This window comes from Gymnoscopelus braueri, assembly GCF_963280865.1.
Source record: "Gymnoscopelus braueri genome assembly, chromosome: 4".
Classification (NCBI taxonomy): domain Eukaryota; kingdom Metazoa; phylum Chordata; class Actinopteri; order Myctophiformes; family Myctophidae; genus Gymnoscopelus; species Gymnoscopelus braueri.
The window spans coordinates 41,963,361-41,982,555 of NC_137605.1; the positions used below are offsets into that span (position 1 = coordinate 41,963,361).

General features: G+C 42.0%; 1 protein-coding gene across 1 annotated transcript in view; it reads left to right on the top strand.

Moving 5' to 3' along the window:
• Positions 1-18,771, top strand: part of LOC308084546 (E3 ubiquitin-protein ligase RNF19A-like) — a 40,702-nt gene extending 21,931 nt beyond the window's left edge. Inside the window, exons 3-10 of the mRNA XM_080427216.1 lie at positions 8,703-8,911; positions 9,913-10,057; positions 10,904-11,066; positions 12,491-12,605; positions 13,211-13,372; positions 13,621-13,834; positions 14,808-14,951; positions 15,409-18,771. Of these exons, the coding sequence (XP_080283342.1) occupies positions 8,703-8,911; positions 9,913-10,057; positions 10,904-11,066; positions 12,491-12,605; positions 13,211-13,372; positions 13,621-13,834; positions 14,808-14,951; positions 15,409-16,222 (1,966 nt within the window). The 3' untranslated portion in view covers positions 16,223-18,771. The remainder of the gene's footprint in view (positions 1-8,702; positions 8,912-9,912; positions 10,058-10,903; positions 11,067-12,490; positions 12,606-13,210; positions 13,373-13,620; positions 13,835-14,807; positions 14,952-15,408) is intronic.
• Positions 18,772-19,195: the final 424 nt, after the last annotated feature.

A 19,195-nucleotide genomic window follows, 5' to 3' on the forward strand; every position in this document is an offset into this window, starting at 1 on the left:
GATCTCCCAATTTAAGACTTAGTCTGTAGATGTCTGGACAACAGTGGTGTGTAGCTTGCTTTAGGCTAATACTGACAATATTTTTTGTAGAAATAGTTTATCTATGTACCTTTAGACTTCAGTGGAGTTGGACTAAACTTTGCTTGCTCATTTAGAATGGGGTTTTATACGGCAGATGCCTGTTGTATGCACAGACACTTTATCGTCTTTTACCTGCTTAAGAAGAGACGCAAAATAACAGATTTTCAAGCTAACAACGCAAAGCATCACCTCAGAGAGCTTGACAATCAGATACTTTCGGTGACTCACAACAAAGTATTAGTTAGACATAAGGACCAGAGACTGAGAGGAGGTGGTCTGTCAGAGTGTCACGGTGTGATAAAATCATCACATCAGGGTATATTACGTCATAGGTTGTATAGTGTCCAAGGCTAAATATTTATCATAATCTGCTGCCAAAGGCTGACGCATCACAGGTGGATCCAGTAGAATGGGTGTGCCACAGTACACTGTACTGAAGTCATATAAACTCTGTAATATGCCAGACAGTTAAGATCACTTTATGACAGAAATTATGTTTATCTTGTCCTGGTTCCCTAGAACACCCATCTTTGTATGCCTGTCTTTCTCACTGATCATTTACTGCCCCATTCGTCTGTTTCTCTTTGATACTCTCTCTTCTTGCCTGTCTGTGTCTCTCTGTCTTTATCCCTTTTTGGCTGCCTGCCTGTCTCTGTTACCCTGCTCATTTCTCTGTACCCATCTCATCTCTCTTTCTGCAGCAGCTGGCTGCTTCTCTCTCTACCTGGCTTTTTCTCTCCGTCTCTCTACCTAAGCAGTAATCTGCCGGCTATGCTGTGCTATGTGTAGCCGTCTAATTCCCTTCCTGGCTGATGTCTGTCTGGCCATCATCCTGTGTGTGTGTGTGTGTGTGTGTGTGTGTGTGAGAGAGAAATCCACAGCTCATTTTGGTGGGGCCAAGTGGACATGTGTCCAAATCCTCCAACTCTTGGCTAATCATAACACACATAGGTCAGGCTGGCCGCAGTGAGGAGCAAGGAACACGTCAGCATGTTGACTCTTAAGTACTTATTAATTTTAACTGCGACCAGAACAGGATAGACGCAGAAAAGAAGGCCCGTTTGGGATTCAGCCACAGACTCAACTGTAATATCAGTTCAGTCAAGGTCGAGGACCCCCCTTTTTTATATATAAAGAAAATTCTGTTTTAATTTTTTCAACTTTGTATCCAGATGAGTAATTTAATCTCACACCCTGCGATCCATGATCCCATGGCAACCCACTAATGGAAATGTATGCGCACCCCATTAGCAATCATGACTCACAGTTTAATAAACCATGGAACAGTCATTTGTAGAATGACCAGATTTTCATATTTAAGGACGATGGGATGATTTTTTCAACATGAACTGGCTTCATCCAGGACATGGAGTGACACTGATGCGACTTGGCCTTTTATAATGGAGCTGTTGTGGGGTCACCGAGAATACAAGGGACATTTTAATTGTGAATGTTCCTGTTCCTGTGGAACACAGGCGTGGTTCACACAGTGTGAACTCAGTTGTACCGGCGGACGTCGGGTATCTCAGCTTCTCATATCACGCATACTATAGTGTACATACGTACTCTCTTTAGCCAAAACATTCTCTCTTTGTCTCTTGCATGGATGTTTTATCTTGCATAATGCATGGTATATACTGCATTGAATTCACTTACCCTTGGTTACTTTTCTGGCATTGGCTTCTTTCTGTTTTTGACGATGTCACAAGTTTATTCAAGGCCTGCAACTTAGAGTGCTGCTGGCAGCCATTTCCTTTTCTTCCAGGAATTGTTGCAGATGGCTCTAAAACTCTCCCTCCCCTTAAGAGCCTCTAATGCTGTTTGTACCTTGTGCTGCTGGAGTCACAGGAACCTTTAATCGTCAGTCAATTGGATGTGGTGTTTGTAGGGTGTCCTGCCTTTGCTCTGGGCAAAACCATAACCAAATATATTAAAGGAAATTGAAGAGCCCTTGATTTAGTTTTGATCCCGTCTTTCTTTACGAAATGTGCAGTTCATTATTATTCCATTTATCTACCAGGAGTCATTTTCATGTTTGAAACAACTTGTTCTTGCCTAAATCAAATGTACTATCTTTCCAAGAAGGTATATTAACCCATTTAGACCGGGAACGCATCTGTGTAATTTTTTAGATTTCTTTGGCTATAAAAAAATAGCAGATCTACAATTGCATAGCGCGGCACCGAGTGCCGCGCTATGAGCTTGTAGATCTGCTAAAAAGACATTCTAAAAGATTTGTGCAAATCTTTGAATATATATATATTTTTTAAAGCGAACATTTGTAATTCAAATCTTTGGTTCTGGGGGGTCCCTGGAACAAAATATTTTCAGATGGGGGTCCGCGGCCAAATATATATCATTTTGGGTGGTCCTTGACATGAAAAAGTAACGTATGTTTCTTTTTCAGAAAACCGTTTAGCATTTAGAAGACATTTGTAGAATTTAAGTTAAAATGTTCGCTTTAAAAAATACATATATTCAAAGATTTGCACACATTTTCACAGAAAAAAAAAAAGCTGATCTACAAGCTCATAGCGCGGCACTCGGTGCCACGCTATGAGCTTGTTTATATATGCTATTTTTTTGAATAGCCAAAGAAATCTAAAATGAAACCGATGCGTTCCTGATCTTAATGGGTTAACCAAGCTAAGTATGTTGACAGGATTGAAGGCAATGGCTACTACATCACTGTCTGTCCACTGTCCACACACTCCACACCTGTCTTCAGAGTCTTTTCACTCTCTGTCCACGAATGGGTCCTTCCCTCCTATCTCGTCCACATTCCTCTGCTCTATTTAGTCCAACCAATGTGTTGTGTACACATTCAAAGACAAGTGCTTGTTTGAGAGTTCTGGTGTCAGTTATTCACTGAGAATGTTTGTCAGCAGGGCCAGTGTCAGGGATGATAAATGTGCATTTCTTGTGTCCACAGATCAAGCGTTATTTTTGCACCCCTCAGTGGTCCAAAGGAAAACACAGGGTTCTTCCCCCCGTTCCATGTTTTCCTACTTCTCTGCCTCTTATTTTGTTGAACTCCTTTTTCCTCGCCCATTCCTCCTGTAGCCTCAGAGATCTCAGATTAGTCCACCTTTTAATGAAAAACAAAAAGGTTTATGACCCAGTTTTTAACATGTTATTGGCTAAGACAGGCTTTTGGGGGTGGGAGTGTGCAGAACTCAACATTTGGACCAGTAATCTCCCTTTGTAAACATTGGTTCTGTCCTGCTCCCCTCCCAACCCACGCAGACAGCTGGGTTCTCTCCTGGGTTCTGGATGCATTTTGGGAGGTTCTGGGGCTGATCCACACATCCATCTGGCCACTGGATTCCACAGCCAGTTTAACCACTTAAGTCCTATTTTATACTCAGGTTTATTTGAAAATGCTATTTAAAATTCCCAAAATTGTCACCTATAATGACATGCGCAAAATAGGGACGGCAGGGTTAATGTGTTTAAAAATCAAGTAAATTGACTGTTCATTAGTATGTTTTGCTATCAATTTCATGTTTGGGTCGGTTATATTTGTGTAATGCTTGAGTTTGTCCCATCTCCTATGGTTCAGTTGGGTATCAGGCATTTTGCCTGACATGTACCTTTTATTTGCACATATTATTGATCTAAAATGACTGATTAACATTGTCTGTGATTACACAAATTAATCATTAAAACAAAGGCAAATTTGTTCTAGATCAGCAGTGCTTCTTCTCAAAGGTAGTTTGTGAATACATTCCTGACAGCAGTGGAGTGTGAGACCACCATTGTCTGCACTGCCATGACATAACATTGATTTAAATGACATTTTCTATTTATGTGCCCTAGTAGCCCATGGCCTTGCTTTCTCAAGATGCTGCATTTGGCAGAGCGTGGTTAGGAAAGAGGGATCAATGCCTGGCTTTGAGGGGCAATCAGTTCTGGATATGTCTGGTCAAAGTTGAGAATGTCTGGATGTAATTGGCATTGCAGAAGCAGCTGCAATTTGGAATCATAGTACCTGCTATTAGGGGATTTTGTCAAATGTGATGCATGTTCATCCCAGTAACTTGTTATTCTAAAACTGTATGTTGTGCAATTTGGGGGATTTTCAGATTGAAGTGTAAAGTTGTGTATCACAGCGGTTGGTCATACTGCAACTGGTGATGTAATACTTGTTGGGGATTTTGTGAGTAGCCCATAAAAAAAAAACAAAGGGGAAAAAAGGGCTGTTTGTTGTGGCAGATGGTTGTAGAACACGGCTGACGATTTGTCATTTTTGTGGGTGTGGGGAAGGTTGGGCTCAGTGAGACTGCGTTTTTCACAGTTGCAGTGGCTGACTACATAATAAGCACTCGTACCGCGACACTAAAAAAACTTGGCTCTTCCCACTCTGCAGTCTGCTCAAGTGTTTCAGCCCGGTGGTTTTACCAAGTAGGACTCTCTCTGTTTGGTCAGTGTCCGTCTGCATTCTAGTAAAGTGATCTGTAGCGGAGAGGAAGTCTCCCAGGCTCCCCTTGACTCTGGAACAGAAACCTGATCCTTGGGTCAGTCAGGGAGACACTGGAGGGGGGTTGTGTGTCTGCTGCAATCAGACACAACATAGGCGCTCAGGCCAAGTAGGCTACACTGCATACATACATTCACTATAAAATGTTAAGTGCCCATTTAACTCGGAGTGCAAAAAATGACCCTTCCATGCCAATTTTCCACTCCTGAGTTATATTGACACTCAGAATTTTACAATGTACTCTTAGAGCAAAATGTACAACAGTTTAGTTTGTGTCAGTGGAGATATGTGTTGTGTGTACAAGATACAGCCTCGGTAACCAAGTAAAACCTAGTGCTTTTTGTCACAGAATGCAGGACTAGTGTCTTCCTCTCATTTAGTTGGTCCAACATGAGGAACGGCACTTGATGTACTGTAGCTTTTCCAGTGTCACAGATGAAGCTCAGATAGGTCGATGTTACTTTATTCATACTTAACATGGTCAAAGCCTGCTGAGAATCTCTGCTTGGTTAAATCTAAGCCAGGAGTCTTCATCGTATATTATGTATTCAGTTATATATTGACAGTATGGCCAAGTACAACTCCTTGATGATTTTTGCTACTATCTGATCAATAAGAATATGAACAGGCCATTAATAATGGCTGATGCTTAAGTGTTCCATTTTCCATTAAGTTTAAAATTAATGTCAAATAAAGTGGAGTCGGAGTCATCAGTCCTCCTGAGCCTGCTGTATATTGGCAAGCTGGCTGGCTCATTAAAGCCTCGGCTGATTCTATCACACACACACACACACACACACACACACACACACACACACACACACACACACACACACACACACACACACACACACACACACACACACACACACACACACACACACACACACAGTGGTACAGACTTGATTGAGTACAGACCCAAGCCACATTACTCATGTCAGAGGACTAAGCACCCTAGGAACAGATTACAATACCGATGGGCAGAAGGAGAGAAAGTGCTTGTCTGGCCTGCTGTTTTCTAAGATACCTGACATGGGTTTTGAATACGGCGATATATATTAAACTGGTGTAGCTAGGCCACGGCTATAGCCATGTCTTAATGCAGTAAAGTGTGCGTCACGTGAACTTTGAGCCTCATTAATGCATGTGCACCCCCATGGTACACGCATACCACATGGCCTGAAATACAAATGTCAAACTGGGGGGAATTACCCTGTTAACCCATTCAATCCGGGAAAGCATCTGTGTCATTTTAGATTTCTTTGGCTATTAAAAAATAGCAGATATACAAGCTCATAGCGCGGCACCGAGTGCAGCGCTATGAGCTTGTAGATCTGCTATGTTTGAAAAATAAATCGTGAAAATGTGTGCAAATCTTTGAATATATATATTTTTTGCTCAAATCTTTGCTTCTGGCCTGGGCCACGGCGTGGCGGACGGTCCAGGCACCCTAGGCTGCAATGCCAGCTTGACAGCGTGTCGCGGATTCGAGTCCCGAATCCCGATCCCGGCGACCTTTGCTGCTTGTCACTCCCCATTTCTCTCCCCATTTCCTGTCAGTCGACTGTCCTATCATTAAAGGCATAAAAGCCCAAAAATGAATCACTGAGAATGTTTTTACTAAAAAATCTATATATATCTTTGCTTCTGGCGGGTCCCCTGGAACTGTTAGGATTCAGAAGATATTTGTAGAATCCCCAGAAGCAAAGATTTGAGTTAAAAAATCATCGCTTTAAAAAACATATATATTCAAAGATTTGCACATTTTCACGATATTTCCCAAATAATAGCAGATCTACAAGCTCATGAACTTGTAAATAAAATAATTATTATAGCAAAAGAAATCTAAAATGACACGGTATGCGTTCCCGGATTGAATGGGTTACCGGCTTCACATAACGGCCATTTATATACAATTAAGAAGAATGCTAGTGGTGAGCTTATAACTAACTATAAATAACTATTTTGTCACTCTGCTCCAATAGAATGGGTTTGTGTGAGAAAGAGAGAGAGAGGATGAGAAATGGACAGAAGCTGTATAGTAATTATGTGCACTTCATTAATATTCATTTTAAAGATCACTAGAATTATTTTGTAATGTAGATTTTATGTATGAGCATGGGTACAGTTGGTATGTGGTCTATGCATTCTGTGCCTACAGTACGTGTCTACTACTGTATGTCCTATACACTTCTCCTTGGAAAGAATGCACAAGGGACAAAAGATGAAATGTTAACGATGATGATATGAAAAGAGAATTAACACTTCACAGAAACGGATGGAGAGAGGAACTAAATAACCAGACAGACGAACAAAATGTGGAAGGGAGAAGATTAATAGAGATTGAACAGAGGAAGAGGGAATAGACATTTGAACCAGATTTTGTAATAAGATGATGATGATAATGATGATGATGCCCGAAAATAACCGATCTACCAGCTCACAACAGGTCGTAAGCTTATAGATCCCAGGGTTTCCTACAGGAAACAAATTAGTCTACGTGCTACTTGAGGGGGTGCACGTGTCTACGCGCACTGGGGCTGCACAATATGGACACAATTCATACCTCAATATTTTTGCCAAATATCTAAATGGCGACACATTATGTAATATATGGGTTCATACTTATTGTACATTTTAATTGTAGCAACATTGATAACTTAACATTCTTAAAACAGCATATTACAGTGCCATAGTGGTGTGTATATATACGTTTAGTCTCTGTGCTAACCATTCTCGGTGGTCTGGCGGAATCCCTGGATCTGCCATCATACGGCTTGAGTATAAATAAGCATTATCCAGCTTATAAGGAGTGGGGCTTGTAGCCTAGTAGAGAGAGGCAGACATGAATGTTTCTGGAGAGTGAGGGGGAGAGGGTGCACGGTTGATGTATGGTCTGTCTATACAGCGCTTTCAACCAGTCTTCCAGCATTCATGCTGGCTGATTATATTAACATAGCTGTAAATGCAATACCCGCAATCCCGCTTCGAAATTCAGCCCTGTACAGTGTACACCCTTTTCACAGCAGCCATTTTGATAGGTAAACACATCTGAGGGTAATACTGGTGAGGGACTGGTGTACTGTGCCAAACATCTCCTACACAGAACTTCATGCTGAAATACGTACTGTAAATGAACCACCCCCACAATTAATGTTATTACCTTCAGCTGTGTTTACCTACCTGTCAAAATGGCTGCTGTGAAAAGGGTCCATTCTCACATTTTAAATTGTGTGCTATTTGACTGACAGAGATTGTGTCAGAGTAGCCAACATGTACTGTATGAGGAGGCACACCTATTAATCATTTACTCTCAACAAAAATAAACTTAAGTCAGAATTCACTAGGCTGTGATTTGTGTACCTGAATTAGGGCAAAGCTATAAACAGTGCTGTCAAAGCCGTTTATTGTGTAAGATGTGGCAAGCATTTTTTGCATTGCTTATTGACTATCATTTTCACATCTCTGTTTTATACGCATCAGTTGGCTGTTGAACTTTAAGATGGTTTCCAGTTTGCTTTTGTTTGGCAGATTTCATGGGAGCAGCCAGTTTCCTGAAAACATGTTTTTGATTTATGTACATTATGTACACCATTACCAGGACCATAGACATGAAAATAAGAAAAGGGCAAGACTTTGGCAGTAGATATTGGGAGTGTTCGGTTGTACCCTCTGTGCTCTGCTCAGATTTCAGAGCGCTCTGGTAATATCATAAAGCACTTAGATATCAGTTAATTTACGGAGTAGATACTTATAAACTAACATTGCCCTTTTCATCTTTTAAAATTCATCCCATGTATATCATGATTATAACCTGTTTTGTTACACGTAAATTGTGTTGAATATATGTTGAATATTGTCTCTAGAGTAACAAATAAGCTGCAACCATCGCATTTTCCAATGACTTCTCCAATGTTTAGACGCTCGGGACAACCCCTCTTTTACCTCTGTGTGGTCAGTGTGTGCACTGACTGATCTCAGAGCGGCAACACTCCGGCCACTCTTAATTTCTGAATGACCACACGTCACAGGCACACACCACAGAGCACCTAGGTTTGCTCTCCATTGCTCTCAGAGCATATATCTGAATGCGCTCATTGACCCTTTCTGTGTGTGTGTGGGTATGTTTCCCTCCATGCAGGTATGCAGTGATTGCCTTCGGCTGTGCTAGCTGTCCCAAGATCACCTGTGGCCGGGAGGGCTGTGGCACAGAGTTCTGCTACCACTGTAAACAGCTGTGGCATCCCAACCAGACATGTGACGCAGCACGACAGCAGAGGGCCCAGAGCCTCCGCCTGAGGACTGTCCGATCTTCCTCACTCAGCTATAGCCAGGAGAGTGGAGCTGCAGGTCTGACACACAGACGCACGCACGCACGCACGCACACGCACACACACGCACACGCACACGCACACACACACACACACACACACAGGCACTCATGGGCACACATATATATATATACATATAGCTTACACATTTACAAGCTTGCAAGCATGTAGACTTCTCTTCATATTGTTCTGTTCAGTAACTTGTTCCTTGTTCAGATACTTTCTGTCTCCTAATATTGACTTAATGTTTATTACATTGAAATAGACTCCCACCTCATCACTGGTACTGTCCGTCTGTAACACAGACGGACAGTACCAACCATTGTTTCAAGTTGTTGTTTAGTCAAGTAATGTTTCTGGTTGATAGGTTACTAGGCATTAAGAAAACTAGACAGAAGCCTTACATGAGTAGAGAGTTGGGATTTTTACATACAGGAATTGTTATTAATTTCACCCATTTTACCCAGCCTTACAATAACGTAAGGTACAGGGGATTTGTAGTCAGTGAGCTTAAACATGCAGGGGCGTCTGGGTGGTGCAGAGGCCCACCCAAGACTGGGGTTCAATTCCTCAACGATGCTTCCTGTACTGTAGTGCAACGCACACAATTGGCCTCGTTTGAGGGTGGGAAGCCGGGTGGGGAGGGCGAACTCTGTCACTGCACTAGTGACTCCTACAGGTTGGTTGGGGTGCCTGTTCATCAGGGTGTGGCTCTTGGAAGGATAGCGCGTTCCTCCATATGCATTACGCCCTCCTGGTGAAACACCACACTGTCGGGTGAAAAGTCACAGCTGGCTACGTCATGTGTATTGGAGGGGACACACCTTCGCCAAGACCAACAGTAGGGGTTGGAAGTGACAGGGACTATACAATACACATGGGTAGAAAAATAAAGAAAACTGAACAAAGGTTTGGGGGAAAACACGTGCAGTATGGTCCTTTTTTAAATGATTGTGTAAACTTAACGGTATGCATATACTGTACCCTCTGACCCCGTGGTCTCCTCTCCTTGGTCCTCAGCTGACGATATCAAGCCTTGTCCACGCTGTGCCGCCTACATCATCAAGATGAACGACGGCAGCTGTAACCACATGACCTGTGCCGTCTGCGGCTGTGAATTCTGCTGGCTCTGCATGAAGGAGATCTCTGATCTGCACTACCTGAGGTCAGTATGTTCACACATGCGCGTATCAATAAGAAGCATATCTACAGATGATTTGCCCTAATCAGACCTCTGTTCTACTTAGGGCAGGGGTGAGCAACCAAGCTCTTTTTGATCTTCCAAGTGATCAGATTAGGCTATTCAATTGAATTGATCAAAAACAACAAATCTTCACCTATAACGACATGCCCAAAACAGGGATGTCAGGTTGAAAGTGGTAAAATGATTTACTTGTTCTATGCTTATTCTAATTAGCAGTCTTTAATAGACATAAAAGCAATTGTGGTTTTCACTGTGGCGACACACACACACACACACACACACACCATACACACACACATCATACAGTCTACTTCTAATGACTTAGTCTGCACTACCACAGATGGATAAAGCTATCAACACAGCAGTTTTTTGGTAGCTACAGGATATAAAAACGGCATAGGGAAAACGGTTATAAAACATGTATATGAAGGCTAATGGATAAATCTGTCAGTGACAGGATGTGGCCCTGATATTTCCTCAAAGCCAGTGTTCTTTAAACTATGAGCTATGCATTAAAATGGGTTGTTGGGCTGTTTCGGCTTGGTGTTTATATGTGAAAAATACTCGTAATAATTGAGTATTAATGCGTTTTCATTCACATGCGTCCCCCCTAGTAAGATAATGAAGTTTGATTATTAAAATCTGAATAAAACACATTTCACACTTTGCTCAAACAGTAAAGTCTATTTCTAATATGTCCCTTTTTGGTGTTCTGGTCCACTGAGACACCTTGTGTACTAGTAGAATATAACTCACTCTTCTGTCATGTTTCTATTTTTTTTTTCTTTTTTGTAACGTCTCTTCCAGTCCGTCAGGCTGTACGTTTTGGGGTAAGAAGCCGTGGAGCAGGAAGAAGAAAATCCTGTGGCAGCTGGGCACCCTGGTGGGCGCACCGGTTGGCATTGCCCTGATCGCCGGCATAGCCATCCCTGCCATGATTATTGGCATCCCTGTGTATGTCGGGAGAAAGGTGAGGCTCATACACGGTTAAAGTTTAATTCAGTAAGACCAACACCCAGATGGTTTAATTACATTTTCTAAGCTTCTCCTTTTACTTTGTATGCGGGCAGGAATGTGAAGACTAGAGCAGAACTGACATGTACTGTCTCATGTACTTTGACCAGAGTTTTGATTTATCTCGACCAGAACTGCCGAGGCCCTAGTCTGTAGCTCTGCTGTACCAGAGCTTTATCTGAAGCCAACTACCTAAAAATATGTTTCTATTCTGCAAGTTTATCACATTGTTTTCTTGAATTGTTGGAATTACTTCCTACACTGCAGGTCCACATTCTCAACCAGCATTTCTTTTATTTTTTTCTTTTATTTTTTCTACTTTTAAACGCAGGCAACATTACATAACTGCCCCTATTACTGGTTATCAGTATCATTAACCACTTTAACCCTAATACTTTTGTTTGTAAAATTGTGAAAATAATCGATTGCTGCTATTTTCACAGAATGTTCTACTATTATGACAGGCCTAGAATAGGGACGCTAGGGTTAATGTGGTTAATGGAAGTAAACACATGGTCTTTGAATGTCCACAAACCAGTTGTGTTGTGTGTAGCTCTTTGTGAGAGTCAGCAGTGAACATTTTCTCAAGCTCTGGAAGTTCTCTTCAACAAGCTGCCAAAGTTATTTCTCAATAGCTCATTGTCTGTGTATGTACAGTATTTGTGTGTGGTGTGAGTGTCTAGATTTCAGTGCTTGCGTTATATCATGCAACTCATCTATCACCCAGGCCGGTTTTATTAAAACTTTTGTGGTGGAACAATGAAGTGAAAATGTTGGGAAGTTTCTAGAATTTCCCTCCGGCCCTTGCCAAGAAGCAACTTGAGCTAGCAGCAGCTTTTCTTTACTGACTAAACCATAACTTTCAGAAGCTTTCACATGAATGTATCTCTGGGAATGAATCATCTGCATATTTCACAATGAACGTGGAGGTTTCCTGTTAATCTTGGTGTAACTGCTGCCTTGGCCATTAAACATGTAAGTCATGTTCATGACAAGTTGCGGTTTTAATTTGGCTCACAGCCGCTTGATCGCTCCCAAACCCTCATCTTTCCTTTCAAACACCACTGTAGGCCGTTTCTTAAAGCAGAGAAGGCTATGAAGTGGTAGTAAATAAAACATCTTGTTTAACCTTTCTCTACTATGTTTATAGTGAACACAACACTGCTGTCAACTGTGTTGTGAAACTTAGTTTTAGGAATCCCCCTTGTGAGAATGTAAAGTCATTACTGAATCGTTGCTAACAGTGTTAAGTAAATATTTGCTTGTGAATATCTATGAAAATGTATTATGTTAGGTTTCTTCCATTACCTTTAGTTGGTGTGTGTTGAAAAGTTATCCAGATTAGGACCCTCTGATTTCCCTCCCTGTTCTATTCATCAGATCCACAACCGTTACGAAGGCAAAGACATCTCCAACCATAAGAGGAACCTGGTCATCGCTGGTGGAGTGACCCTCTCCGTCATCGTCTCTCCGGTGGTGGCAGCAGTCACTGTCGGTCAGTCTATTTGCCATAATATTCACATGGTGGCCATTTTGTTCTTACTTCACGCTCGGGATGGGAAACCCTGCCCCATCTTAATTCTGTTTCACTCTCTTGCTCTTTTGATGTTTTCTCAGCCTTGTCTCGACCGTTTTATACGTCCTCTTCTTTGTCATTGTTTATTCCTCTCTCTCGCTCTATATATTTATTTATATTTTTCCCGTCCACAACACATCACTGTCTAGTACTCCCTTGCTTCCTCTCTGTCTGGGTTGAATGTTGATTGGCAGACTTTTGTATTGATTTGTCTCATGTTTGTTTTAGCTGAATTTGGAATCTTTGGGATATTTGGAATCTTTACTCTTAAACTTCACATTATAGATTGTATTATATTATAATATGAAGCTTATATTTGTTTGTTAAAGCATATTGAACTTGCAGCTGAGCTGTTGCATAAAATATCCGGAAACTGAGCAATTTCAAACAGATGGTGGTTTTCTATTTGGTGGTGCAGTGGCCTCTGCTGGTGTCTTCAGTGCCTTGCTATACTCTGACCCTGGTCTCTGTGTCCTTGTGTGTGTGTCTGTGTGTGCATTTGTCTTCTCTCTGTCACTCTCCAGGCATTGGAGTGCCCATCATGCTGGCGTACGTGTATGGCGTGGTGCCCATCTCCCTGTGTCGCAGTGGAGGCTGTGGCGTGTCTGCGGGCAACGGCAAAGGCGTCCGCATCGAGTTTGATGACGAGAATGACATGAACGTGGGCAGCGGGGTGGCTGCAACGGGTGAGAGTTGTGAAACATGACCTTGTGTGTGTGTCTGAGTCAGCAACAACACCATTTGCCTTTTTTCGCTGACATAGTCATAACTTTTGTGTATATTTTATCCCGTTATTGTGTTAATAATATAAGTTTTCTGTCACAATTTTTTGTCTTTTATTTTATGCATTAAAGAGCTGATTGCATTTCCCTATTTATTTTCTGAACATTGGACACAGTGGTCCTGATCGTCACATCTTATTGTTTCCTTTAAGACACCACATCGGTGGCCGACACGAGGAACAACCCCAGTATTGGTGAGGGGAGTGTGGGTGGTTTGACCGGCAGCCTCAGCGCCAGTGGCAGCCACATGGACCGTCTGGGAACGATCAGGGACAACCTGAGTGAGACGGCCTCCACCATGGCCCTGGCTGGCACCAGCATCACCGGCAGCCTGTCGGGTAGCGCCATGGTCAACTACCTGAACAGGTACACCTTATGGGATGTGTTATTTCAGGCTGTTTGGAGGGATGTATTGCTGGTATTAGTGCTGTACAATGTATTGAATTCATATTGATATTTTGCGATATTGAATAATGCAATACTTTTACTGAATTGGTGCATATCTGCCAGTGAGCTATTCGTCAGAGAATCGCACTCGATTATCTTTTGCATTAATCGAACACTGAGTTAAAGTTGTCCTGGCCAATGAGATGTGCTCTTAGTAGTTGTAGAAGCCAGTAATTTTTTAGTGAGTAGAAAAGCTAGTAGCCAAGAGAGAAAAGGGCAAAGTGGGGGGTTATGTTTTCGCAGTAAATAAGGATGATTTAGGCCATAATAATAATTATACATTGCAACATGCTGAGACAGCACAACAAACGTGTTGCCACACCTCACGCAACAGCATCATGTCTGTGTTAACCCATACAAGAGTATGGTTAAAGAAGAAATAACCAACTCCTGCAACGCCACAAAGACCTGTGTGTGTCGCAACTAAAAGTAGAGCAAAGAACATAACCGCTCTCAAAGCTCATTCGCCAAATAGTTAAATAAAATTAAGTTATTGTCAGTGTGTATGACTGAAGCTCAAGAAGGCACATAGAATGTATAGTATTAATACCCAATCTCATTAGACTGAAACTGCTGTTAATATAAAAAAAACTGTTCTTGGCTGCCTCAGCCATAAACCTTATAAAACAGCCTAAATTCGTTGTGCTAATAAATGTAAATTATTGTAATGATTAACAATAATGTAGATCTCACAATCTTTGCCTTGGAGCAAGGACATAATGATAAATGTTAGAATTGAAATATCTTTCATATTGCAGTTTGAATCACAATTGTAATATTATAAAGGAATGCAGTATGATTTTCTTTTCATATTGTGCAGCTGGCTGTATTCCTGCTGTTTACCTGCGTTCTTCTCACCTGCATGTATTGTGTTGCTCCTCCATGTTGTCAGGCTGGAGGTGCAGGCAGATGTGCAGAAGGAGCGCTGCAGCTTGAGTGGAGAGTCTGGCACCGTCAGCCTGGGGACAATCAGTGACAACGCTAGCACCAAAGCAATGGCTGGATCCATTCTCAATGCCTACATGCCTCTTGACAGGTAAATGTCACATACCAGGCTACATCTAGTGACCTTTATTACTTCTCTGTAGTGGTCTAATCTGTTTGGTCTAATCAAGCATCCCCACAGAACACGTGATACCATGAATCCACTCTCGCACACACACACACAGGTCCGGACTTACCGTTGGGCTAGGGTGGACTGCAGCCCAGGGGCCCCCAACTGGGCGGGGCCTCTAAAAAAACTTTTTTTAAATTTATTTTTTTATGATCAAATTGTAAAGTAACCCTACCAAATTAACCAAATTAAAGTAACAAAAACCTGAAATAAAAGGAGAAAAGGGGGGCCTAAAAAATTACTCTAGCCCAGGGGCCTCAACTCCTATAAATCCGGCCCTGCACACACACACACACACACACACACACACACACACACACACACACACACACACACACACACACACACACCTCACTGTCATCCTTCATGCTTGTTGCAGAGATGGGAACAGTATGGAGGTGCAGGTGGACATCGAGTCGAAACCCGCCAAGCTGCGGCACCACAGTGGTGGCAGCAGTGTGGATGACGGTGGCCAAGCTGGCCGCTGCGCCTGGACCTGCCCCTCCTCCGGCTGTGCCTCCTCAGATGTCAAAGGAGCCTCAGCCAAGTGGACCAAGGAGCCCTCTTGCTCCTCTTCCAACGGCTCTGGGGGCAAGAAGAGCAAAGGCAAGTTGCGCAAGAAGGGCGGCGGTACCAAGATCAACGAGACCCGGGAGGACATGGACGCTCAGCTGTTGGAGCAGCGCAGCACCAACTCCTCCGAGTTCGACTCCCCGTCGCTGAGCGGCAGCTTGCCGTCGGTGGCCGACTCCCACTCCAGCCACTTTTCCGAGTTCAGCTGCTCCGACCTGGAGAGCATGAAGACGTCCTGTAGCCACGGCTCCGGCAGCGGCGGCGACTACCACACTCGCTTTGCCACCGTCAGCCCCCTGCCCGAGGTGGAAAACGACCGCCTGGAGACCTGCCCCGTGCCCTCCTCCACTTCGTCACAAGGACAGGGGTCTGCGGTCGCGCCGCACTCGCCCACCTCCACCACATCCTCCCAAGGCCATGGTGCAGAGCTGTCCCCCCTCTGTTTCATCACGGAGGAGAACGTCAACCTGGTGTGCCCCGCTGAGCTGGACTCTCAAATCAACACTGGAGAGCTGCTAAAAGAGACTAACAATAACAACAGCGAACACCACCACCAACCACCGCATCAGACGCAACCCCAGCAGCAGCCCAAGAACTCCTGTATACAGACTGAAATCTAATACCTTAAGTGCTGCAGACCCATGACATCTTTTTAGTTAACATTCTTTTTTCTCTCCACTAACTAACCACCATAGCTTAAAAAGTTTAAACTGCATTTTCTTCCTTCTAAAGGGAGATGGTGATTTGGGATTTATTTCCTTGGAAAAAAACATTTGACTAATATTTGGAGGATAAAAAAACGTTCCATGTCCACTGGCTGTTAGGAGGTTCGTTAGAATGGATGAGAAATGTTTAAAGTGCAGCGTTGTTGTGAGAAAATGTTAAGATTGTGAATGCTGGTGTTTCCCCCTGTGTAAACGTCAGACTGCTCTCCCACCACCACGCCACACAGTGAAATCCTGAGTGTTAATTTAACTCTGAGGGTGTAAGAATAGAGCAGTGTACAAGCAGTGTTCAAATTGTATTATTGAATCACAAACATACATTTAAAAACAAACCTAAAACCTTATGCATCCAATTTTGTACACTCTCAAGAGTTAAATTTAACACTCAGGATTTTACAGTGTAGTTTACAGTACAACTTGTCAGACACTCATTTGCCACTTGGGACCGTAGGGCAGCCCGCTGATTTGGTTGCCGTCGTTTTGATCTGTGTAATTCTAACAAATATAAAACCACTGTGCCGGTTGTTTAACTATTTTATTTGGGCTTTTCAATGCGGATGCAAACACCATGCAGCAATCTTAACGTTATAGCTTTCCAAAAGAATTACACAAATAGGGACCAGGCAATATGATTCATCGTCTTTTTTTCTTTTTTTTCAAACTGATATATGAGTAACAGAGGCCTCTGTTTTCTTTATGTATTTATTATTTGATTTTTGTGGATGGTGACATGAAAAAAACACTCTAGTCTAGAAATAATGCAGCTGGGTGTGCTCAGCTTCCTAAATGCATTTTAGCACTGAAAGCTCTGCTTTATTTCCAGAACTAAGTTTCTCATAAGGTGGCTACGTGTGTCTTTCCTGTGGTAAATTTGTTTAGTGTCCAGTTTTAGGGAAATGGCCCCAAGTCCTATTTTTATTAGATTTTTTTTTACTTAAAATTGTTGCATTGCAACTTCCTAACAGACATGCGACAGTAAAGTGATTTCCACATCAGTGCTAAGATGCATTTGGAAACTCGAGGCCTGGTTTTGTTCTGTGGATGTTGTCAGTAAGAGGGATTATTGGAGCAGTTTGACTGCTGTCCACTATTCAGTGCTATAGAAGGTCTCTGGAAGGCCCTTGTGGAGATAATTCAGTCATCATAATACTATTATTAGCCAATGGGTTGGTCAGTTCTGGCAAACTGTAAAAAAAAAGAAAAAGCAAAAAAAAAGAGTTTCATGTCTCGTTATTCAGACTGATGGTCTCACCTCACTGAGTATGAGAACTTTGATATCTACTATCTATGTTAATTCATGGTGCCTTCAAGAAGCTGGTTCTTTCTGTTTGTCCGCGTCTCTCCACCGTGTCTTCAAGATTTAATACTACAAACACAGGACAGATCTCAGAATGTCTATGTAGAGAGGGATGGTAGTAGGTTATACAATATACATATAAAGTACATACTGTGGTAGACATTATAAATGAAGACTTTTCAATTGCCTACCAAAGACAGCACTCAGGCTCTTGTTAAATCTTAGTCCTTATACAGTACCTTTGATGTCTGTCTGTCACCTGTAGACAGTATGGTGCATCCTTTTTACACCATAGGGATGAATGAAGACAAGACCCAGGAAATATACACACATAGATACAGACTGCTGTTTTATACATGCTTTACAAAATGCTACGCAAATTACTGAGGCCGCAGAATGGCCCTAGGCACCTGCACTGTTAACCGTTAGTTTTTATTCTTACATTGTACTGCGATGCACAAAGTTTATGGGGATACATGCAATTGTTTGTTATGAGTTTCCCTATCCTGTTGATTTGTCCTGTGATTCCCGTTTGTGTTGCCAATTGGTGCTGCTGACCAGACCTGGAGTCAAATCCTATTGTTGATACCAAGTTCAGCACGATTTATACTCAGTCATACAACAGTGTCGCGTACAGAAAATAGCCGAGCTACAAGCTCACAACTCGTTGAGGATCCAACACATTGTGAGCTTGTAGATTGGCTTTTTCAGCGTGCAACACCGTCATATGACAGAGCATGAATTGAACATTACTATTGAGTTCTTGCTTGAGTCTGTCTTAGGGACTCGATGGTCAGGGTGTTCATTTACTTGGCATCTAATGACTGGTTTCAGCAATTTGAAGACACGGATGTTAATTAAAACTGTTAAAGCATTTTGAATGGTATTTTGGATCCAGGTCTGTTTTCTGATCATTCAGTTTTGTTTGGAGGATGAGGCTACATGCTGCATTCCTCCACATATAAACATTGTTTGGTTCCTACTTCTATGTTCTGTTTTTCCTGTTTCTTTTCTCTAATTTGAACACTAGTGCCAGATATAATTTGTAATTTGTCAAGAATGGCATTTGGTATTTGTATATTTGTTTGCTAATTTGCTTTACAATATGCGTGTAAATGCATATCTGAAAAAATAAAAAAAACAATACAATTCTCTTTTGTGGTCTTTGTCTCTCAGGTTTCATTAGAAAACACGGGTCCTTTCTATTAATGTTCAGTTTTTATTCAACTGTCATTTCCATAACATAATATATTCACAATTATATCCATATTGCGTATAAAGTATTTATCCCACTTATTTGATAAATAACCATTTTCATTTGGACTCTGAAACACATGTACATCTCTACTGAAATATAGTATTAAAAACACATGCAGTTATTGCATCAGGTAGCCTCTGATCCCCACTAGCCTCCCTGAATGTAAAATGTGATACATTCATTGAAATTTAATAATATACGGTATTAAAAAAAAATAACTTTGATTCAGAGAAATCCTAACCGCAGGGTTTGGATATTTATTAACAAACAGTAAAATAATATAGATTTGCAGCTTTGTGAAAACCATATATTA